General features: G+C 36.0%; 1 protein-coding gene across 3 annotated transcripts in view; it reads right to left on the bottom strand.

The window, feature by feature from the left end:
• The window catches only part of VPS13B (vacuolar protein sorting 13 homolog B), an 891,476-nt gene that overhangs the window by 696,805 nt on the left and 170,107 nt on the right, over positions 1–24,564 (bottom strand). For all 3 annotated transcript variants that reach the window (XR_004026232.1, XM_030795363.1, XM_030795364.1), the window contains exon 17: positions 1,730–1,911. Coding sequence is in view for 2 of the 3 variants with exons in the window: in XM_030795363.1 (XP_030651223.1) it covers positions 1,730–1,911 (182 nt within the window). In the remaining variant the exon portion in view is untranslated. The remainder of the gene's footprint in view (positions 1–1,729; positions 1,912–24,564) is intronic.

The following is a 24,564-nucleotide window of genomic DNA, read 5'->3' as shown; positions in this document are numbered from 1 at the left end:
GCAATCCCACTTCTGAGTATACGTCCAAAGAAAATGAAATCATATTAGAGAGATATCTGCACACCCATGTTCACTGTACAATAGCCAAGATATGAAATCAGTATAAGTGTCCATCAAGGGATGAATGGATAAAGAAAATATGGCATATATCCGCAATAGATTACTATTCTGCCTTAAAAAAAAGAAGGAAATTCTGTCGTTTAAGACAACACAGTTGAACCTGGAGGACATTATACTAAGTGAAATAAGCCAGGTACTGCAGGATCTCACTTAAATGTGGTATCTAAAAAAGTCAGACTCAGGGAAGTAGAGAGTAGAAAGGTGGTCAGAGTAGAACGGTGATTACCAAACAGGCGGAATGGAGTGGGGGTGGGTACGTAATAGGAAGATGCTGTTCAAAGGGTACAAAGTTTCAGTTAGACAGGAGCAGTAAGGTCAATTCAAAAACAGGATACAAATATGTATGTCTGTGTGTGTGTTTATATACACACTAAAATTTGCATACTACTTCAGGGGCTTCAGAAAACTCTAAGTCCTTTCATAAGCTCCAAGTGAAGAACCTCTAGCCCACTGCAACATTTATCTTGTTATTCTTTATATAATGCTAAAAGCCAGCACCAAAACTACTACAACTTGAACATCCCTAATCTGAAAACCCAAAATCTGAAATGCTTAAAAATTCAAAACTCTTTGGTCACTGACATGATACAAGTAGAAAATTCCACACCTGACCTCATGTGATTAAGTCACACAAAATTATTAAAAATATTGTATAAAATTACCTTCAGACTATGTGTATAAGGTGTATATAAAATGTAAATGAATTTCATATTTAGACTTGAGTCACATCTCCAGTATATCTCATTATGAATGTGCAAACATTCTAAATCTGAAAAAATTCTGAAATTTGAACCACTCTGGCACCAAGCACTTTGGATAAGGGATAATCAACCTGTATTTTACATTAGTTAATGGCTAGGCCAAATAAGAAAACTCTAATTATAATGTCAGGTCTGAAATTAAAACCTTCAAAAGCATCATATAAGAACAAAAGTCGCTTTGTTTTAACAGATAAATTAAAAATAATGTTACTTTCAGCATAATTACACTTAAATTATAACTTTTAAAAACTACTTTTGTGTTACTGACAAACATAACATTATTATTTTGAACTGAAACAACTTTAAAAAGCTTCTATAATTTTTTGTTTACATGCAAACTGAGTGATAAGATGAAGATATCTCTTATAGTGATATGAAAGCAGAAATTTGTATTTTTAGTAGTTAATTAACTCATTAAGGGTGTCAGATTAATGCTTTTCACACACACACACAAAAATTGTTTACCAAACTAACCAAGTATTATGAGTAAGAATTTATTTCATTTTACCAGTATAATCAAACATACTGTACTTATACTTAATTTGGTTATCATTTCAAACACATACACTGATACCCTCAAAAGTTATCCAAAGGGTAAATTATACGAGAAGCTGGTGAAAAATAATCTTTTGCAATTATGAAACATACGCAGAAATAGGTACGCAGAAATAAAACCGGATGGCTTAACTCATAATCTGGATTTTAAACATAAGCTATAAATATCTACATTCACAGAAACATATTACAATTTAAGTTGACCATGATAGACATATGGATTTTCATAATAAAATATTAGTTGCCTCTGACACAAATTTTCCATATAGTTATCAAAAAGATTGTGCTCTTACCTATACTTAGGAAGATTTCATTTATCAAAGCCTCAATCACTGCGGAAGAGCTGACATTTCCAAGATGAGACCAACTTTGATATATTGCTTGCAAGAGAAGTGTCTGTGCTCTTGTAGCTTGAATTGTGAGATGTGGAAGTTCAAATATACCTTCAGTTATAGCAATCTGAGATCTTTTGGTCCTGCACAAGAAAACAGAAAGAATCGCAATACACTAAATAGCATTTACAGACAACAAAATACTAAATGACTTAGGTTGTAAGAGAAGAAAGGGTATACATCCAAAGTATTTTAAAATTTGATTTAACAAAATAGATATGCAATTCTGCTAACTTTAAGTTCCACTATTTCAGAAACTCTGAATAATAAAATATAAAAATACAAACTAGAATGATGTCCATACACACAAATTCACCTACGCATATACTGCTCAAGCAATTACTATATAATCAAGGCAATCATCCTGGGTAAAAATAAAAATAGTGCTTCTTAACACTTAGAAAGGATTTACTAGCAAATCTGCATTGTTCCAGATTTCTTTTAACTGTTAACACGAATCCTGCCATAATAACTCTATGAGGGAGGTACAACCATTATACTAGTTTTTCAAATGGGAAAACCAAGATACACCCCGATATATTAAGGTATCAAATGTCATACTACTAAAAAGGGAAAAATTAGAATTTAAATCCAGGCAACCTAATCCACAGCCCTCTATCTTAATACCTTCTCTCAGAAGTATTTATGAAGCATTTACATTACATGCAGGACTCTATTTGATAGTAACATGGAAAGTTATTTTTAAAATTTCTGCCCTAGAATATCTAATTTGTTGACCCCTTATTCACTTGGTTTTGTCTATGAATAAAGTGAATTATGTAATTAAATTTTCTAAATAACAAAGCCTCAAAGTAAAGAAACCTTTCAATATGTCTGTGAGCAACAAGTTTGTACTGAAGGTTAATAAACGTGTAAGATAAAATAGAAGAACAATAAAACAAAAGATAGATAAAAAAAAATCAGGATGCTACTATAGTATACTTTAACCCGCTCTTTCCTTAACCCCACAAACCCTCCACCATCTGTCATTTTCCCAACTGTAACCACACATGGAGAGTACAGAACATCTCTTGTATATCACCTAAAAAGTTTCTCACTCTACCTCATATTCTGGCCACTGCTATGGAGACCGATTCAATGTACACTTTCATTTGCATTGCCTAAAGCCACCATGCAGCATGAGACACCAGCAAACTACTTTGTAATCATACATGCAGAAGATGCAAATGTAGGAACAAATGCTTCCCTCTCTTCTCCCACTAGCTGACTAGTCTCTGAGGAGTTCCCAGGAAATCGAGGACCAGGAAAGATAAAACACTAAAATAGGCCCAGCGCGGTGGCTCACGCCTGTAATCCCAGCACTCTGGGAGGCGGAGGCGGGCGGATCACAAGGTCAGGAGTTAGAGACCAGCCTGACCAACATGGTGAAACCCCCTCTCTAGAAAAAATACAAAACTTAGCTGGGCGTGGTGGCTCATGCCTGTAATCCCAGCTACTCAGGAGCCTGAGGCAGGAGAATTGCTTGAACTCAGGAGGCAGAGACTGCAGTGAGCCGAGATGGCGCCACTGCATTCCAACCTGGGCAACAGAGAAAGACTCCCTTTCAAAAAAAAAAGACAGAAAGACTAAAATAACTTAACAAACCTTTTTTTTTAATTATTCTACTTTAAGTTTTAGGGTACATGTGCACAATGTGCAGGTTTGTTACATATATATACATGTGCCATGTTGGTGTGCTGCACTCATTAACCCGTCATTTAGCATTAGGTATATCTCCTACTGATATCCCTCCCCCCGCCCCCGACCCCACAACAGTCCCCGGAGTGTGATGTTCCCCTTCCTGTGTCCATGAGTTCTCATTGTTCAATTCCCACCTATGAGTGAGAACATGCGGTGTTTGGTTTTTTGTCCTTGCGATAGTTTGCTGAGAATGATGGTTTCAAGTTTCATCCACGTTCCTACAAAGGACATGAACTCATCATTTTTTATGGCTGCATAGTATTCCATGGTGTATATGTGCCACATTTTCTTAATCCAGTCTATCGTTGTTGGACATTTGGGTTGGTTCCAACTCTTTGCTATTGTGAATAGTGCCTCAGTAAACATACGTATGCATGTGTCTTTATGGCAGCATGATTTATATTCCTCTGGGTATATACCCAGTAATGGGATGGCTGGGTCAAATAGTATTTCTAGTTCTAGATCCCTGAGGAATGGCCACACTGACTTCCACAATGGTTGAACTAGTTTACAGTCCCACCAACAGTGTAAAAGTGTTCCTATTTCTCCATATGCTCTCCAGCACCTGTTGTTTCCTGAATTTTTAATGATGGCCATTCTAACTGGTGTGAGATGGTATCTCATTGTGGTTTTGATTTGCATTTCTCTGATAGCCAGTGATGATGAGCATTTTCTCATGTGTTTTTTGGCTGCATAAATGTCTTCTTTTGAGAAGTGTCTGTTCATATCTTTCGCCCACTTTTTGATGGGGTTGTTTGTTTTTCTTCTTGTAAATTTGTTTGAGTTCATTGTAGATTCTGGATATTAGCCCTTTGTCAGATGAGTAGGTTGCAAAAATTTTCTCCCATTCTGTAGGTTGCCTGTTCACTCTGATGGTAGTTTCTTCTGCTGTGCAGAAGCTCTTTAGTTTAATTAGATCCCATTTGTCAATTTTGGCTTTTGGTGTCTTAGACATGAAGTCCTTGCCCCTGCCTATGTCCTCAATGGTATTGCCTAGGTTTTATTGTAGGGTTTTTATGGTTTTAGGTCTAACATGTAAGTCTTTAATCCATCTTGAATTAATTTTTGTATAAGGTGTAAGGAAGGGATCCAGTTTCAGCTTTCTACATATGGCTAGCCAGTTTTCCCAGCACCATTTATTAAATAGGGAATCCTTTCCCCATTGCTTGTTTTTGTCAGGTTTGTCAAAGATCAGATGGTTGTCGATATGCGGCATTATTTCTGAGGGCTCTGTTCTGTTCCATTGATCCATATCTCTGTTTTGGTACCAGTACCATGCTGTTCTGGTTACTGTAGACTTGTGGTATAGTTTGAAGTCAGGTAGCATGATGCCTCCAGCTTTGTTCTTTTGGCTTAGGATTGACTTGGCGATGCGGGCTCTTTTTTGGTTCCATATGAACTTTAAAGTAGTTTTTTCCAATTCTGTGAAGAAAGTCATTGGTAGCTTGATGGGGATGGCATTGAATCTATAAATTACCTTGGGCAGTATGGCCATTTTCACGATATTGATTCTTCCAACCCATGAGCATGGAATGTTCTTCCATTTGTTTGTATCCTCTTTTATTTCATTGAGCAGTGGTTTATAGTTCTCCTTGAAGAGGTCCTTCACATCCCTTGTAAGTTGGATTCCTAGGTTTATTTTTTCTCTTTGAAGCAATTATGAATGGGAGTTCACTCATAACATGGCTCTCTGTTTGTCTGTAATTGGTGTATAAGAATGCTTGTGATTTTTGTACATTGATTTTGTATCCTGAGACTTTGCTGAAGTTGCCTATCAGCTTAAGGAGATTTTGGGCTGAGACAATGGGGTTTTCTAGATACACAATCATGTCATCTGCAAACAGGGACAATTTGACTTCCTCTTTTCCTACTTGAATACCCTTTATTTCCTTCTCCTACCTAATTGCCCTAGCCAGAACTTCCAACATTATGTTGAATAGGAGTGGTGAGAGAGGGCATCCCTGTCTTGTGCAACTTTTCACAGGGAATGCTTCCAGTTTTTGCCCATTCAGTATGATATTGGCTGTGGGTTTGTCGTATATAGCTCTTATTATTTTGAGATACGTCCCATCAATACCTAATTTATTGAGAGTTTTTAGCATGAAGGGTTGTTGAATTTTGTCAAGGACCTTTTCTGCATCTATTGAGATAATCATGTGGTTTTTGTCTTTGGTTCTGTTTATATGCTGGATTACATTTATTGATTTGCATATGTGGAACCAGCCTTGCATCCCAGGGATGAAGCCCACTTGATCATGGTGGATAAGCTTTTTGATGTGCTGCTGGATTCAGTTTGCCAGTATTTTATTGAGGATTTTTGCATCAATGTTCATTAAGGATATTGGTCTAAAATTCTCTTTTTTGATTGTGTCTCTGCCAGGCTTTGGTATCAGCATGATGCTGGCCTCATAAAATGAGTTAGGGAGGATTCCCTCTTTTTCTATTGATTGGAATAGTTTCAGAACGAATGGTACCAGCTCCTCCTTGTACCTCTGGTAGAATTCGGCTGTGAATCCATCTGGTCCTGGACTTTTTCTGGTTGGTAAGCTATTGATTATTGCCACAATTTCAGAGCCTGTTATTGGCCTATTCAGAGATTCAACTTCTTCCTGGTTTAATCTTGGGAAGGTGTATGTGTCGAGGAATTTATCCATTTCTTCTAGATTTTCTAGTTTACTTGCGTAGAGGTGTTTAAAGTATTCTCTGATGGTAGTTTGTACTTCTGTGGGATCAGTGGTGATATCCCCTTTGTCATTTTTTATTGCATCTATTTGATCCTTCTCTCTTTTCTTATTAGTCTTGCTAGCAGTCTATCGATTTTGTTGATCTTTTCAAAAAACCAGCTCCTGGATTAATTTTTTGAAGGGTTTTTTGTGTCTCTATTTCCTTCAGTTCTGCTCTTAGTTATTTCTTACCTTCTGCTAGCTTTTGAATGTGTTTGCTCTTGCTTTTCTAGTTCTTTTAATTGTGATGTTAGGGTGTCAATTTTGGATCTTTCTTGCTTTCTCTTGTGGGCATTTAGTGCTATAAATTTCCTTCTACACACTGCTTTGAATGTGTCCCAGAGATTCTGGTATGTTGTGTCTTTGTTCTCGTTGGTTTCAAAGAACATCTTTATTTCTGCCTTCATTTCATTATGTACCCAGTAGTCATTCAAGAGCAGGTTGTTCAGTTTCCATGTAGCTGAGCGGTTTTGAGTGAGTTTCTTAGTCCTGTGTTCTAGTTTGATTGCACTGTGGTCTGAGAGACAGTTTGTTATAATTTCTGTTCTTTTACATTTGCTGAGGATTGCTTTACTTCCAACTATGTAGTCAATTTTGGAATAGATGTGGTGCTGAAAAAAATGTATATTCTGTTGATTTGGGGTGGAGAGTGCTGTAGATGTCTATTAGGTCCGCTTGGTGCACAGCTGACTTCAATTCCTGGATATCCTTGTTAACTTTCTGTCTCATTGATCTGTCTCATGTTGACAGTGGGGAGTTAGTCTCCCATTATTATTGTGTGGGAGTTTAAGTCCCTTTGTAGGTCACTCAGGACTTGCTTTATGAATCTGGGTGCTCCTGTGTTGGGTGCATATATATTTAGGATAGTTAGCTCTTCTTGATGAATTGATCCCTTTACCATTATGTAATGGCCTTCTTTGTCTCTTTTGATTTTTGTTGGTTTAAAGTCTGTTTTATCAGAGACTAGGATTGCAACCCCTGCCTTTTTTTGTTTTCCATTTGCTTGGTAGATCTTCCTCCATCCCTTTCTTTTGGGCCTATGTGTGTCTCTGCACGTGAGATGGGTTTCCTGAATACAGCACACTGATGGGTCTTGACTCTTTTTCCAATTTGCCAGTCTGTGTCTTTTAATTAGGGCATTTAGTCCATTTACATTTAAAGTTAATATTGTTATGTGTGAATTTGGTCCTGTCATTATGATGTTAGCTGGGTATTTTGCTCGTTAGTTGATGCAGTTTTTTTCCTAGCCTTGATGGTCTTTACATTTTGGCATGTTCTTGCAGTGGCTAGTACCGGTTGTTCCTTTCCATGTTTAGTGCTTCCTTCAGGAGCTGTTTTAGGGCAGGCCTGATGCTGACAAAATCTCTCAGCATTTGCTTGTCTGTAAAGTATTTTATTTCTCCTTCACTTATGAAGCTTAGTTTGGCTGGATATGAAATGCTGGGTTGAAAATTCTTTTCTTTAAGAATGTTGAATATTGGCCCCCACTCTCTTCTGGCTTGTAGAGTTTCTGCCAAGAGATCAGCTGTTAGTCTGATGGGCTTCTCTTTGTGGGTAACCCTACCTTTCTCTCTGGCTGCCCTTACCATTTTTTCCTTCATTTCAACTTTGGTGAATCTGACAATTATGTGTCTTGGAGTTGCTCCTCTCGAGGAGTATCTTTGTGGCATTCTCTGTATTTCGTGAATTTGAATGTTGGCCTGCCTTGCTAGATTGGGGAAGTTCTCCTGGATAATATCCTGCAGAGTGTTTTCCAACTTGGTTCCATTCTCCCAGTCACTTTCAGGTACACCAATCAGACGTAGATTTGGTCTTTTCACCTAGTCCCATATTTCTTGGAGGCTTTGTTCATTTCTTTTTATTCTTTTTTCTCTAAACTTCCCTTCTCGCTTCATTTTCTTTCTATTTTATTATTATACTTTAGGTTTTAGGGTACATGTGCACAATGTGCAGGTTTGTTACATATGTATCCATGTGCCGTGTTGGTTTGCTGCACCCATTAACTCGTCATTTAGCATTAGGGATATCTCCTAATGCTGTCCCTCCTCTCTTCCCTTCCCCCAACCCACAACAGTCCCCGGAGTGTGATGTTCCCCTTCCTGTGTCCATGAGTTCTCATTGTTCAATTCCATTTCGTCTTCCATCACTGATACCCTTTCTTCCAGTTGATCACATCGGCTCCTGAGGCTTCTGCATTCTTCACATAGTTCTCGAGCCTTGGCTTTCAGCTCCATCAGCTCCTTTACGGACTTCTCTGCGTTGGTTATTCTAGTTAGCCATTCATCTAATTTTTTTTCAAAGCTTTTAACTTCTTTGCCATTGGTTTGAGTTTCCTCCTGTAGCTCAGAGTAGTTTGATCGTCTGAAGCCTTCTTCTCTCAACTCGTCAAAGTTATTCTCTGTCCAGCTTTGTTCCGTTGCTGGTGAGGAGCTGCGTTCCTTTGGGGGAGGAGAGGTGCTCTGCTTTTTAGAGTTTCCACTTTTTCTGCTCTGCTTTTTCCCCATCTTTGTGGTTTTATCTACTTTTGGTCTTTGATGATGGTGACGTACAGAGGGGTTTTTCGTGTGGATGTCCTTTCTGTTTGTTAGTTTTCCTTCTAACAGACAGGACAGAACGCTCAGCCACAGGTCTGTTGGAGTTTGCTAGAGGTCCACTCCAGACCTGTTTGCCTGGGTATCAACAGTGGTGGCTGCAGAACAGCGCTGGCTGTAGAACAGTGGATCTTGGTGAACCGCAAATGCTGCTGTCTGATCCTTCCTCTGGAAGTTTTGTCTCAGAGGAGTACCTGGCCGAGTGAGGTGTCAGTCTGTCCCTACTGGGGGATGCCTCCCAGTTAGGCTGCTCGGGGGTCAGGGACCCACTTGAGAAGGCAGTCTGCCTGTTCTCAGATCTCCAGCTGCGTGCTGGGAGAACCACTACTCTCTTCAAGGCTGTCTGATAGAGACATTTAAGTCTGCAGAGGTTACTGCTGTGTTTTTGTTTATCTGTGCCCTGCCCCCAGAGGTGGGGCCTACAGAGGCAGGCAGGCCTCCTTGAGCTGTGGTGGGCTCCACCCAGTTCGAGCTTCCCAGCTGCTTTGTTTACCTAATCAAGCCTGGGCAATGGCAGGCACCCCTCCCCCAGCCTTGCTGCCACCTTTCAGTTTGATCTCAGACTGCTGTGCTAGCAATCAGCAAGACTCCGTGGGCATAGGACCCTCCGAGCCAGGTGTGGGATATAATCTCCTGGTGTGCCATTTTTTAAGCCCATTGGAAAAGCGCAGTATTAGGATGGGAGTGACCAGATTTTCCAGGTGCGGTCTGTCACCCCTTTCTTTGACTAGGAAAGGGAACTCCCTGACCCCTTGCGCTTCCCGAGTGAGGCAATGCCTCGCCCTGCTTTGGCTGGCACACAGTGCGCTGCACCCACAGTCCTGCATCCACTGTCTGGCACTCCCTAGTGAGATGAACCCGTTACCTCAGATGGAAATGCAGAAATCACTCATTTTCTGTGTCGCTCACACTGGGAGCTGTAGACCAGAGCTGTTTCTATTCAGCCATCTTGGCTCCCAGCAGCAACTGAACAAAGCTTTAATGGGACGTGGGACACTATCAAGCAATTTGAAGACAACTATAAACCCAAATATCCAAGAATTTCAACAAACCCCAAGCAGAAGAGAATTAAAAACATACCAAGGCACATTATAATCAAATTGCTGAAAACTAGTGTTAAGGAGAAAAACACATCACATGTAAAGAAACAAAGCTAGAAAATAAAAGCAGACTCCTCATCAGAAATCATGCACAATGGAAGACAACAGAATACCATGACTGAAATGCTGAAAGAAAAAAGAAAAACTGTCAGCCTAGAATCCAAATTTCAGAAAAAAATATCTTTCAAAAATGTTAGCAAAAGAGCTTTTTTATGACTAAACGCTGGGAAGAATCCCTCACCAGCATATCTGTACTACAAAAAATGTTAAAGAAAATTCTTCAGGCTAAATGAATGTGATACCAGATGGAAATATTTGTGGCTCTACCCAAAGAAATGTGAAGAGTGCTGGGAATGGTAAATATATGGGTGAATTTTTAAAAAAAGAAAAAGAAGAAAGAAACATTATCTTCTAACAAGATTAAGAATTAACTGTTTAAAGCAAAAATCATAATAACATAGTTCAGAGTTTATAACATATGTAAAAGTAGAATGCACAATGTCAGCAGCCAAGGACAGGAAGAGGGAAATGGAGGTTCTTACACAATGTATGACACAGTATAACATTATTTGAAGGTAGCTGTGATAAGTAAAAATGTAAACTGTAAGCCCTAGAACAACTAAAGCCATAAAACTAAAAGGTAAAACTAATAAAGGCAATAGTGTAGACAGAGTGGAATAAGAATGGAATAGAGAGGATGAAACGGAATGAATCCAAATAAAGTTATGAAAAGAAAAAAAGAAAACAAACAATAGATGGGACAGCTAGAAAACAAAGAGCAAGATACTAGAACTAAACCCCAAAATATAGTATTAAGTCTCAAACATCTAAGCATACCAATTCAAGGAAGAGATTCTTCGATTATATTAAAAAAAAAAGACCCATATATATCCACTTTAAATAATAAAGTAGATAGGTTAAAAATTAAGGGGATAGGGGCATGAAGGAGTAAACGAACGAGCAAAACAAACACCACATCATTCTAATCAAAAAAGAGTTACGCATTAATATTAGACAAAGTAAACTCTGGAACAAAGACTATTACCATGGATATAGAGAGATTTTTTTCATAATGATAACATGGTTAATTAAGTTTGTAGGCACTACAGATCTCCAAAATACATACATTTTTAAAGATACAGAACTGAAAACAGGAATAGACAAATCCAAAACCTGAAGATTTCAACACTCCTCTCTCAGGAACTGATAAAACAAATAGAACGTAAGTAAAGAATTAAAAACAAAAACAGTACTATCAGTCAACTTGGCCTAACTGACATTTGTAGGACACCCCACCCAACAACAGCAGAATACACATTCACCAAGGCATACTACAAGGACATAAAAGCAAGCCTAAGTAAAATGAAAAAGGCTGAAATCATATACAGTATACGTACTGATCACAATGGATTTAAACTATAAACTAATATCATAAAGTTATGTATAAATCTCCAAATAGCCAGAAGTTCAACAAATAAAATATAACTCAAATTAGGAACGTGGTAGATAAAATCTAGAAATACAAAAATAACAATTTTGAAAAATTATAAAACAATATTAGAAAAGGACAGTGATATCAGTAACAGGAAAGGGCAATATAAAATATACATAATCAGTGTTCCTAAAGAAAAGAGGAAAACAAATAGAAAAGAAATAGTATACAGAAAGATTTATCAAAAAAACATCTTGTCTAAAATAAACACCTAAACTACAACGTGCACACTGTGTCACAAACTATACTGATTCTGAACGATCATTATCCTAGTAAAGCCACTGAACTCCAAAAATGATAAGGAAAAAATTATATGGGCATTCCAATAGATAAAGCAATGTGCAGCTACCAAGAAGTAAAATGAAATTCTCCAGAATTTCCCAGACCTTCTATTATCCTTCCTACCCTGTTTACAACAGTCTAGTACACATAGTCAATTTATGTGCACAACTCATCTTTAAAAGAATATAAGGGAACTTTGGCCAGGCGCGGTGGCTCACGCCTGTAATCCCAGCACTTTGGGAGGCCGAAGTGGGCGGATCATGAGGTCAGGAGATCGAGACCATCCTGGCTAACACGGTGAAACCCCCTCTCTACTAAAAATACAAAAAATTTGCCGGGCCTGGTGGCAGGTGCCTGTGGTCCCAGCTACTGGGGCGGCTGAGGCAGGAGAATGGCGTGAACCCGGGAGGCGGAGCTTGCAGTGAGCCGAGATCGCGCCACTGCACTCCAGCCTGGGCGACAGAGCGAGACTCCATCTCAAAAAAAAAAAAAAAAAATATATATATATATATATATATATATATATATGGGAACTTCAAGCTCTAACCTGATATACTGACATACTAATAGTCTCAAGTCAATGGGCTACCTTTGTAAATTCCAGACATGCTTTAAATTTCTGTCATCTTTCAAGTCAATGAGCTCCTTATGTAGCCACTGCTATGGTAGGCAAAGTCTACTTTGTTAATAAAACTAATAACCTTCAAAGCCAAGATTCCGTTTTTACTCTGTAGTTTCTAGGTCCATAAAGAAATGAGCAGTAATGTCCTTACTATTATTTAAATAATGAGGTCTCAGATGAGGCCCAGTTGACTTCATTCTTCATGTTGAAGCTGTTCTCTAAAAAATCTATCTGTTGAGTAAATATTTATTAATTGCCTACTCCGTAAGCAGTTATATTCTAGCTATTTAGGAAATATCTCGCCATTTTAAGATTCCAATAAACAAAACAAAAAAATTAAAATCCTTGTCCTCAGAGAGCTTACATTCTAGTGGGGAGTGGAGGAAGACAAAAATCAATAACATAAGGAAGTTATAAGAGAAATACTACTAGAAATAGAAAACGTAGTACATAACCAGCCTGGTCAACATGGTGAAACCTCATCTCTATTAAAACACAAAAAATTAGCTGGGCATGGTGGCGGGCGCCTGTAGTCTCAGCTACTCAGATGCTGAGGCAGGAGAATGGCTTGAACCCAGGAGGCAGAGGTTGCAGTGAGTCAAGATCATGCCACTGCACTCCAGCCTGAGCATCAGAGTGAAACTCCATCTCAAAAAAACAAAAAAGAAAAGAAAAAGAAAAAAAGTGGAACATAAGTGGAATGAGATTGCTTCAGACCAAACGATTTTGTATATAGTAGGTAGGCTTTATTATAAAGATAGATCGTATTAAATTGACACTTGAGCAGTATTGAAGGAGGTAAAATTACAGCTAGCTACATGGGTATCTCTGGAAAGCGTTTCAGGCAGATGCAACAGTTTGTGAACAAAGGCCATGAGGTAGAACAGGGCCTGGCAAGTCCAAGCAATGACAAGGAAGCTAGTGTGGCTACAGCCGTTTGATAATCAAATTCACAATTTTTTGGTATGAACATGTTTTCAGTCCTCTTGGGTATGTATATACCTATGAATATAATTGCTGGGTCATATGATAACTCAATGTTCATCTTTTTTACAAATTGCCAAATTGTGTTTTACATAGTAACTATACCACTGTGTGTGATGTTCCAATTTTTACCTATTCAGGCCATACTTGTTATTTTCTGTTTATTTTTATTTTTTAAAATTACATCCCTTCTTATGGGTATGAAATGGTATCTTGTGGTTTTGATTTTCATTTCCCTGATGTCTAATAATGTTAAGCATTTTTTCATTGCTTACTGGCCATTTGTATATATTCTTTGTCAAGTGTCTTTTCAGGTCCTATGTTCACTTTAAAAATTGGGCTGGGTATCTTGTTCTTGCTGAATTATAAGAGTTTTTTTTTTTATATTCTGGAAATGATAAATGATTTGCAAATATTTCTCCCATACTGTAACTTGCCTTTTCACTTTCTTGATAGTATCTCTTGACTCACAAAAGTTTAAAATTCTAATGAAGTCCAATTTATCTTATTTTGTGGCTTTTGCTTGTTATAGATAAGCAAATATTGTTTTTTGGCTTAAAATCTGTTTTGTCAGAAATTAGGATTGTAGCCCCTACTTTTTTTCTATTTACTTGGTAGATTTTTCTGCAGCCCTTTATTTTGAGTCTGTAGGTGTCATATTGCATGTGAGATGGGTCTCTTAAAGAAAGCATACCAATGGGACTTGGTTCTTTATCTAGCTTGCCTCTCTGTGCCTTTTAATTGGAGAATGTAGCCTATTTACGTTCAAGTATAGTATTGATAAGTGTAGATTTGCCCCTGTCATCATTATGTTATCTGTTTACTACAGAGACTTGTTTGTATGGTTGCTTTATAACGTCACTGTTCTGTGTACTTAAGTGTTACTTTTTAGTGCCTGGTAATGATCTTTCCTTTTCATATTTAGTGCTTTTTTTCAGGAGCTTTTCTAAGACAGGTCTGGGAGTTACGAATTCTCTCAGCATTTGCTTATCTGAAAAGGATCTTCTTTCTCTTTCACTTACGAAGCTTAGTTTGGCCAGATAAGAAATTCTCGGTTGGAATTTCTTCTCTTTAAGAATGTTGAATTCCTAGGTATTTTATTCTCTTTGAAGCAATTGTGAATGGGAGTTCACTCATGATTTGGCTCTCTGTTTGTCTGTGATTGGTGTACAAGAATGCTTGTGATTTTTGTACATTGATTTTGTATCCTGAGACTTTGCTGAAGTTGCTAATCAGCTTAAGGAGATTTGGGGCTGAGACAATGGGATTTTCTAGATATACAATCATGTCATCTGCAAACAGGGACAATTTGACTTCCTCTTTTCCTAATTGAATACCCTTTATTTCCTTCTCCTGCCTGATTGCCCTGGCCAGAACTTCCAGTACTATGTTGAATAGGAGTGGTGAGAGAGGGCATCCCTGTCTTGTGCCAGTTTTCAGAGGGAATGCTTACAGTTTTTGCCCATTCAGTATGATATTGGCTGTGGGTTTGTCGTATATAGCTCTTATTATTTTGAGATACGCCCCATCAATACCTAATTTAATGAGAGTTTTTAGCATGAAGGGTTGTTGAATTTTATCAAAGGCCTTTTCTGCATCTATTGAGATAATCATGTGGTTTTTGTCTTTGGTTCTGTTTATATGCTGGATTACATTTATTGATTTGCATATGTTGAACCAGCCTTGCATCCCAGGGATGAAGCCCACTTGATCATGGTGTATAAGCTTTTTGATGTACTGCTGGATTCGGTTTGCCAGTATTTTATTGAGGATTTTTGCATCAATGTTCACCAAGGATATTGGTCTAAAATTCTCTTTTTTGGTTGTGTCTCTGCCTGGCTTTGGTATCAGGACGATGCTGGCTTCATAAAATGTGTTAGGGAGGATTCCCTCTTTTTCTATCGATTGGAATAGTTTCAGAAGGAATGGTACCAGTTCCTCCTTGTACCTCTGCTAGAATTCAGCTGTGAATCCATCAGGTCCTGGACTCTTTTTGGTTGGTAAGCTATTGATTATTGCCACAATTTCAGAACCTGTTATTGGTCTATTCAGAGATTCGACTTCTTCCTGATTTAGTCTTGGGAGGGTGTATTTGTCGAGGAATTTATCCATCTCTTCTAGATTTTCTAGTTTATTTGCATAGAGGTGTTTGTAGTATTCTCTGATGGTAGATTGTATTTCTGTGGGATCGGTGGTGATATCCCCTTTTTCGTTTTTTATTGCATCTATTTGATTCTTCTCTCTTTTCTTCTTTATTAGTCTTGCTAGCGGTCTATCAATTTTGTTGATCTCAAAAAACAAGCTCCTGGATTCATTAATTTTTTGAAGGGTTTTTTGTGTCTCTATTTCCTTCAGTTCTGCTCTGATTTTAGTTATTTCTAGCCTTCTGCTAGCTTTTGAATGTGTTTGCTCTTGCTTTTCTAGTTGTTTTAATTGTGATGTTAGGGTGTCAATTTTGGATCTTTCCTGCTTTCTCTTGTGGGCATTTAGGAATCCAACTTACAAGGGATGTGAAGGACCTCTTCAAGGAGAACTATAAACCACTGCTCAATGAAATAGAAGAGGATACAAACAAATGGAGGAACATTCCATGCTCATGGGTTGGAAGAATCAATATCGTGAAAATGGCCATACTGCCCAAAGTAATTTATAGATTCAATGCCATCCCCATCAAGCTACCAATGACTTTCTTCACAGAATTGGAAAAAACTACTTTAAAGTTCATATGGAACCAAAAAAGAGCCCGCATCGCCAAGTCAATCCTAAGCCAAAAGAACAAAGCTGGAGGCATCACGCTACCTGACTTCAAACTATACTACAAGGCTACAGTAACCACAAGAGCATGGTACTGGTACCACAACAGAGATATAGATCAATGGAACAGAACAGAGCCCTCAGAAATGATGCCGCATATCTACAACTATCTGATCTTTGACAAACCTGACAAAAACAAGAAATGGGGAAAGGATTCCCTATTTAATAAATGGTGCTGGGAAAACTGGCTAGCCATATGTAGAAAGCTGAAACTGGATCCCTTCCTTACACCTTATACAAAAATTAATTCAAGATGGATTAAAGACTTAAATGTTAGACCTAAAACCATTAAAATCCTACAAGAAAACCTAGGCAATACCATTCAGGACATAGGCGTGGGCAAGGACTTCATGTCTAAAACACCAAAAGCAATGGCAACAAAAGCCAAAATTGACAAATGGGATCTAATTAAACTAAAGAGCTTCTGCACAGCAAAAGAAACTACCATCAGAGTGAACAGGCAACCTACAGAATGGGAGAAAATTTTTGCAACCTACTCATCTGACAAAGGGCTAATATCCAGAATCTACAATGAACTCAAACAAATTTACAGAAAAAAACAAACAACCCCATCAAAAGGTGGGCAAAGGACATGAACAGACACTTCTCAAAAGAAGACATTTATGCAGCCAAAAAACACATGAAGAAATGCTCATTATCGCTGGCCATCAGAGAAATGCAAATCAAAACCACAGTGAGATACCATCTCACACCGGTTAGAATGGCCATCATTAAAAAAACAGGAAACAACAGGTGCTGGAGAGGATGTGGAGAAATAGGAACACTTTTACACTGTTGGTGGGACTGTAAACTAGTTCAAGTATTGTGGAAGTCAGTGTGGCGATTCCTCAGGGATCTAGAACTAGAAATACCATTTGACCCAGCCATCCCATTACTGGGTATATACCCAAAGGACTATAAATCATGCTGCTATAAAGACACATGCACACGTATGTTTATTGCGGCACTATTCACAATAGCAAAGAGTTGGAACCAACCCAAATGTCCAACAACAATAGACTGGATTAAGAAAATGTGGCACATATACACCATGGAATACTACGCAGCCATAAAAAATGATGAGTTCGTGTCCTTTGTAGCAACATGGATGAAACTGGAAAACATCATTCTTAGTAAACTATCGCAAGGACAAAAAACCAAACACCGCATGTTCTCATTCATAGGTGGGAATTGAACAATGAGAACTCATGGACACAGGAAGGGGAACATCACATTCCAGGGACTGTTGTGTGGTGGGGGGAGGGGGGAGGGACAGCATTAGGAGATATACCTAATGCTAAATGACGAGTTAATGGGTGCAGGAAATCAACATGGCACATGGATACATATGTAACAAACCTGCACATTGTGCACATGTACCCTAAAACCTAAAGTATAATAAAAAAATAAAAAAAATAAAAAAATTAAAAAAAAAAAAGAATGTTGAATAGTGACCCCCAATCTCTTCTGGCATGTGGGATTTCTCGTGAGAGATTCACTTTTGTTCTGATGTGCTTCCTTTTGAAGGTGATTTGATGTTTTTCTCTAGCTGCCTTTAACATATTTTCTTTCATTTCGACCTTGGAAAATCTGATGATAATGTGTCTTGGAGATGATCTTCTTGTGAAGTATATTACTTCACAGAGTGGTTCTCTGCATTTCCTGAATTGGAATATTGGCTCTAGCTAGACTGGGGAAGTTCTCATGAATGATATGCTGAAATATGTTTTCCATGTTGCATCCATTCTCCCCATCTCTTTCAGGGACGCCAACAGATCATATATTTAGTCTCTTTTACATAATCCTATATTGCTCAGAGGCTTTGTTCATAACTTTTTATTCTTTTTTCTCTATTCTTGTCTGACTGTCTTATTTCAGAAAGCCAGTCTTCAAGCTCTCTTTCCTCTGAGTGGTCTATTCTGCTATTAATACTTGTGATTGCATTATGAAATTATTGTAGTGTGTTTTTCAGCTTTATCAGGTAGTTCTTGTCTATACTAGCTATTTTGTCTGTCAGTGGCTGTATTGTCTTAATGTGATTCTTAGCTTCCCAGGACTGGGTTTCAACTTACTCCTGCATCTTGGTGATCTTCGTTTCTAACCATATTCTGAATTCTATTTCTGTCATTTCAGATTGCTTGAGTTCAGGAGTTCAAGACAAGACTGGGCAACAGGACAAAACCCCATCTCTATTTTTTTTCTTTTAAGAAGTGATGGGAAAAAACTAATAAGTGAGTTCAACAAAGTTGCAAGATATAAGGCAATTACACAAAAATCACTTTAGTAACTGTACACTTACAACGAACAACCCAAAACTGAAATTAAGAAAACAATTCCATTAACAGTACTAAAAAAAAATAAAATACTTAGGAATAAATTTAACAAAGAAGTGTAAAATCTGCACACTTAAAACTACAAAATTGTGTTTAAGGAAATTTTAAAAGACTTAAATAAATGGAAAGACATCCCATGTTTACGGATTGGAAAACTTAATATTTTTAAAATGGCAACACTCTCCAAATTGATCAACAGATTCCATTCAATCCCTATCAAAACCCCAGCTATCTATTTTGAAAAAATGAACACGGTAATTCCAAAATTCATGGAGTTGCAAGGGAGCTCAAATAGCAAAAAAAAATCTTTAAAAGGCAGAACAAAGTTGGAAAACTCACAATTCCCAATTTCAAAACTTACTACAAAGTACAGTAATTAAAACAGTATCGTACTTGCATAAAGATAAAACATGTAGATGAATGCACTAAAATTGACAATGAAAATAAATCCATACATCTATGGTCAACTGATTTTTGATAAGGATGTCAAGAACAATCAATGGGAAAAGAACAGTATTTTCAGCAAATGGTTTTGGAACAACTGAATATGCTCATACAAAAGAATAAATTTGGACTAATACCTCAAGTAATATACGAAAATTCAAAATGGATCAAAGAGCTAAAATTACAAAGGTCTTAGAAGTAGGCAGAGTTATAAATCTCCATGATCTTGAATTAGACAATAGTTGCTTATCTATAACAAGCAAAAGCCACAAAATAAAAAAGATAAATTGGACTTCATTAGAATTTTAAACTTTTGTGAATCAAGAGATACTATCAAGAAAATGAAAAGGCAAGTTACAGCATGGGAGAAATATTTGCAAATGGTTTATCTGATAAGGGTCTAGTTTCCAGAATATCAAAAAAAAACTCTCATAATTCAACAAGAATAAGATACACAGCCCAATTTTTAAAGTGAACATAGGACCTGAAAAGACACTTGACAAAGAAGATATACAAATGGCCAATAAGCACATGAAAAAATGCTCAACATTATTAGACATCAGAAAAATGAAAATCAAAAGAAGATACCACTTCGTACCCATCAGAAGGGATGTAATTTAAAAAAAAATAAACAGAAAACAACAAGTATGGCCTGAATAGGTAAAAATTGGAACATCACACACAGTGGTATAGTTACTATGTAAAACACAACTTGGCAATTTGTAAAAAAGATGAACATTGAGTTATCATATGACCCAGCAATTATATTCATAGGTATATACATAGGCAAGAGGACTGAAAACATGTTCATACCAAAAAATTGCACAAGAATGTCCATTGTGGCAGTATTCTTGGCCAAAAAATGAGAACAACACAAATGTACCCCAACTGATGAATAAACAAAATGTATTCGATCCATACAAAGGAATATTATTTGGTCATAAAATATGAAATACTGATACATGCTATATAACATGGATGAACCTTTAAAATATTACATTAACTGAAAGAAGTCAGACCAAAAAGTCACATATTATATTATTCTGTTAATATAAAATGTCTAGACTCATAGACACAGAATTTCTTTTTTGAGGTTTTGAAAATGTTCTGGAATTAGATAGTGGTGATGACTACACAAAACTTTGAATATAGTAAAAACCACTTAATTGTACACTTTAAAATGATGAAATTTAGGTTGTAAATTTTAGCTCAACGAAAACAAACTAGGTCCCTAAAGTATTTGAACTCTGTTCTTAGCACAACTGATTCAAATACCAGTGCCTTCCCTCACAAAAAAAAAAAAAAAAAAAAAAAAAAAAATGTCCAAACAACAAAAACAAAAGCCTAGGGTCACCCCTGCCTCTGTCTGTCTCTTTCTCTGTCTCTGTCTCTGTCACTCTCTCTCTCTCTTTTTAAGACAGGGTCTCACTCTAGCCCTGCCTGGAATGCAGTAGCATGATCACGGTTCACTGCAGCCTCCATCTCCCAAGCTTAAGCAATCCTCCCACCTCAGTCACCCAAGTAACTGGGACTATAGGTGCATACCAGCATGCCCGGCTAATTTTTATTTTTTTATAGAGACAGGATCTCACTTAGTTGACCAGGCTGGTCTCAAACTCCTGGGCTCAAGCAATCATCCTGCCTCACCCTCCCAAAGTGTTGAGATTACAGGCATGAGTCACTGCACCCAGCCTACCTATCATTCTTAATCAGTATGTAAGATCAATCAAATACACAGTTGCCCAATAAGAAAGCCACTATCCCATCCAACAACTTTCAAATCCTTAATAGCAACATGTGACACTACCTAAATGTGTCCCTCAATCCACAATTCTGATCATATTTGGCTACAAATGCCAAAGGATTGGAATGAATGAACCAGAAAATAAATATGCAGTAAATAAAAGATCCCTTATACCAAACAGGTAAAGTAGTAGAGATCAAAAGAAATAGAAGGATAAACAAATATGACTCAATTCATAAATCTGAATGTAATTATCCTTATTATTTCCTTTTGCTTTTCCAACATTTAGACCATTTTTAAAGACATTTTCTTTTCCTTCTCATTTTTCTTTTTATTCTATAAGCATTTTAAAATAGTTAACTAGGTCTTTCCACTATGTTCTCAAATTTCTGTTCAAATTCCTGAACTGCCCCCCACCCCTGCACCAAAAAACCCACAACATTTTATTAGCGATAAGTAGTAAAGAACATGGACATTTGGAATATTTCCTATAATACGAAAATGTACAATTAATCTATATTCAGGCACTCTGTGGCAATTAGGAGGTCCTATCGTGTAGCAAGAGCCATGTTCATATAACTACAGCAGTAAGTATTTATATGGCAAAATTATAGATGGGATTCATTTTTTTTATAAGCAGGTCTTTACTATTTCATAATAAATTCAGCTACCATATATGGTACTCTTTCAAGCCAGCTTATATCACCTAAAATGTTCCCAAATGGATAACATAGACTTGAATAAAAACTTAAACACATGCAAATTCAGAAAGATTAATACATTGTACATTTTAGTAATGCCCAAGGGTAGGGAAAAATTCTCTCCTTAATTATTTTAGTATCAAAGGAGAAGCTTACTTTGTACAAAAGTTAGAATTCAATAATAAACACGCCAATTATACACACAGGATATGTCTTTGTGGCTTATTTTTCAGCTGTAACCCACAACAAATAAAAATACATTCTATTTATACTTCTGTTAGATACTCCAGTAGTATTTAAACTGACATAAATAAATTTAAAATGATTTGGCAATAGATGGTATCTTACACAATTATCTGTTAATGTAAACAATACCAATGAAGAGGGGTTTTTCTCTTTTGCTTTTGTCAATTTTGAAATATTTGTAACTGGTTAACAAATGTAGAAAATAACAAATACTCAATGTGTCTATTACCAATTCCTCAAGCCATAACATTATACCATATTCACCTCAAAAAATTTTTTAAAGATGAACAGCTTTTACAACTTTATTTAAACTATTTGGGGGGTCATTAAAATGTCAATAAAAATGCACAATAAAAAGTGTATTTTTCCTTGTGATTTATACCACTACATATTTATTAAACTTAAAACAGTTCAATATAAATTCATACTAAAAATTTCTAACTTCTGGACTTACCTAATATTTTGAAATATCACTAAATTTCCATTTTAACAGTTAAGCTGTTGAATATAAAATAATTTCTTTAACACATGTCTATTCCTCATATCCAGAAGTCTTAGTCTGAAAAAAAAAAAAAAAAAAAAAAAAAAAAAAAAAAAAAAAAAAAAAAAAAAAAAAAAAAAAAAAAAAAAAAAAAAAAAAAAAAAAAAAAAAAAAAAAAAAAAAAAAAAAAAAAAAAAAAAAAAAAAAAAAAAAAAAAAAAAAAAAAAAAAAAAAAAAAAAAAAAAAAAAAAAAAAAAAAAAAAAAAAAAAAAAAAAAAAAAAAAAAAAAAAAAAAAAAAAAAAAAAAAAAAAAAAAAAAAAAAAAAAAAAAAAAAAAAAAAAAAAAAAAAAAAAAAAAAAAAAAAAAAAAAAAAAAAAAAAAAAAAAAAAAAAAAAAAAAAAAAAAAAAAAAAAAAAAAAAAAAAAAAAAAAAAAAAAAAAAAAAAAAAAAAATTAAAAAAAAAAAAAAAAAAAAAAAAAAAAAAAAAAAAAAAAAAAAAAAAACTATCAATTCAAACATTACTCTCTAGGGAAAAATAAATCCTAGTGTAACTAGTGGGATAAACAACTCATTAAAACTCAACTTGGACAAACTCCAGGATAAATTAAAGGAAATAGAAACAAGTAGGTCTTGATTGTATAGTAGCAAAGACTAAAAATGAATATGGCCTAATTAACAAATACTTTGACAGACTTTGCTTGTACCATTTGTTGACAAACTATAACAGAGAGCTGATGAAATTTCAAGACCAAACTGGCATTTCTATAAAAAAAATTCCTTCTTCTAAATTTTAAATTAAAATGATGGAAGTGTGGTTGTTACTACTCGATGCAAAGAAATTAAACAATCCATTCAAGTTCACAGGGATACCATTAAATTTTTGCCATATGTACACTTGAGGAACAGCCATCCATTCTTTTAAAATCAACACATCTCATAGCAATTGAAAGAATATTCTCAGCAACAGCTGGATCTAAAGATTTATATAGAGTCCCAAAATGCAAAGTTTGAACCTACAAATTGGTTCCAAAAATGTATTTGTGTTATTACTCATATCCTGTACAGTAAAATAAGATTAGTTCACTTTTTCCAAAATAAAATGAGTACAGTTCTTCGCTAACTCAACTTAGAAATGAAAACAGTTTAAAAAGCTAAGAGGTATATTTCTTTACACAGTGACTACTTAACTTACACATCAATACTCAATGAAAAGAAAAAAAGTTTTAAAAAATTAAATAGATAAAATGAAAAGTTAATACTATTTACTCCCAACTCCACACCCTACAGGTAACAACTTTTTATGAGTTTATCATATATCCCTGCAGACCTCTGTATATTCATTTCATGCACTCAAATATACATTTATAATTTTAATGAGAATATATACATAGGTGTATGTCTACAGCCTACTTGATATGAGTAAACAACATATCTTAGAGATCACTAAGATCTTTACATGAATACAAATGCTTCTACAGTGGTCTTTTTAATGCATACATGATACCACACTGAATTTTCACATTCATCAGCAGTGTATCAGAGTATCTTTTTCAACATCCATTAGCTTTTGTCATGTTTTTTTCTTTTTTTTCAAAACAGAGTCTCACTCTGTCGCTGAGGCTGAAGTGCAGTGGCACGATCTCAGCTCACTGCAGCCTCCACCTCCAGGTTCAAGAGACTCTCGTGCCTCAGCCTCCAGAGTAGCTGGGATTACAGGAGCGCGCCACCGTACCTGGCTAATTTTTGTATTTTTGGTAGAGACGGGGTTTCGCCATGTTGGCCAGAATGGTCTCAAACTCCTGACCTGAAGTGATCCACCAGCCTCTGCCTCCCAAAGTGCTGGGATTACAGGTGTCAGCCACCACACCTGGCCAGCTTTTGTCATATATTTTTAATTACAATGATTTTAGCATTTGCAAATAAAATACAAATTACATCCTGTTTGTTGATATATAAAAATATGTTAACATTTTTCAAATTTCTGGAATACTTTTATTTGAATTTAAATATTAGATGAAAAATAGGGAAATATAAGAAGTAAAAGCGGCCTACCACTAAAATAAAAGTGTAATAAATATCTTATTACCATACATAAAAATCCAAAATCTTAAAATGAACTAAGCAAACAAAAATGAATTCTTATAAAACTACCATGAGATACTATTTCAACCCCACTGGAATGGACATAATCAAAAAGACAGACAATAACAAATGTCAGCAGGGCTGTGAAAAAACAAGAACCTCATACATTGTTGGAAGGAATGTAAAATGATATCATATTGCAAAACAGATTGCAGTTTCTTAAAAAGTTAAACATAAATGTACTATATAATCCAACAATCCCCCTGTAGGTATCTACCCAAGAGAAATGAAACCATTAAGTCCACACAAAGACTACCTGTTCATGGCAGCATTATTTATAATAGCCTTAAAAGTGTAGGCAACACAAATGTCTATCAACTGGTGAATGGATAAAT

Source organism: Nomascus leucogenys, chromosome 16 (genome assembly GCF_006542625.1).
Source record: "Nomascus leucogenys isolate Asia chromosome 16, Asia_NLE_v1, whole genome shotgun sequence".
Classification (NCBI taxonomy): domain Eukaryota; kingdom Metazoa; phylum Chordata; class Mammalia; order Primates; family Hylobatidae; genus Nomascus; species Nomascus leucogenys.
The sequence above is the reverse complement of the archived record's forward strand: the minus strand, read 5'-3'. Positions and strand labels throughout refer to the sequence as shown.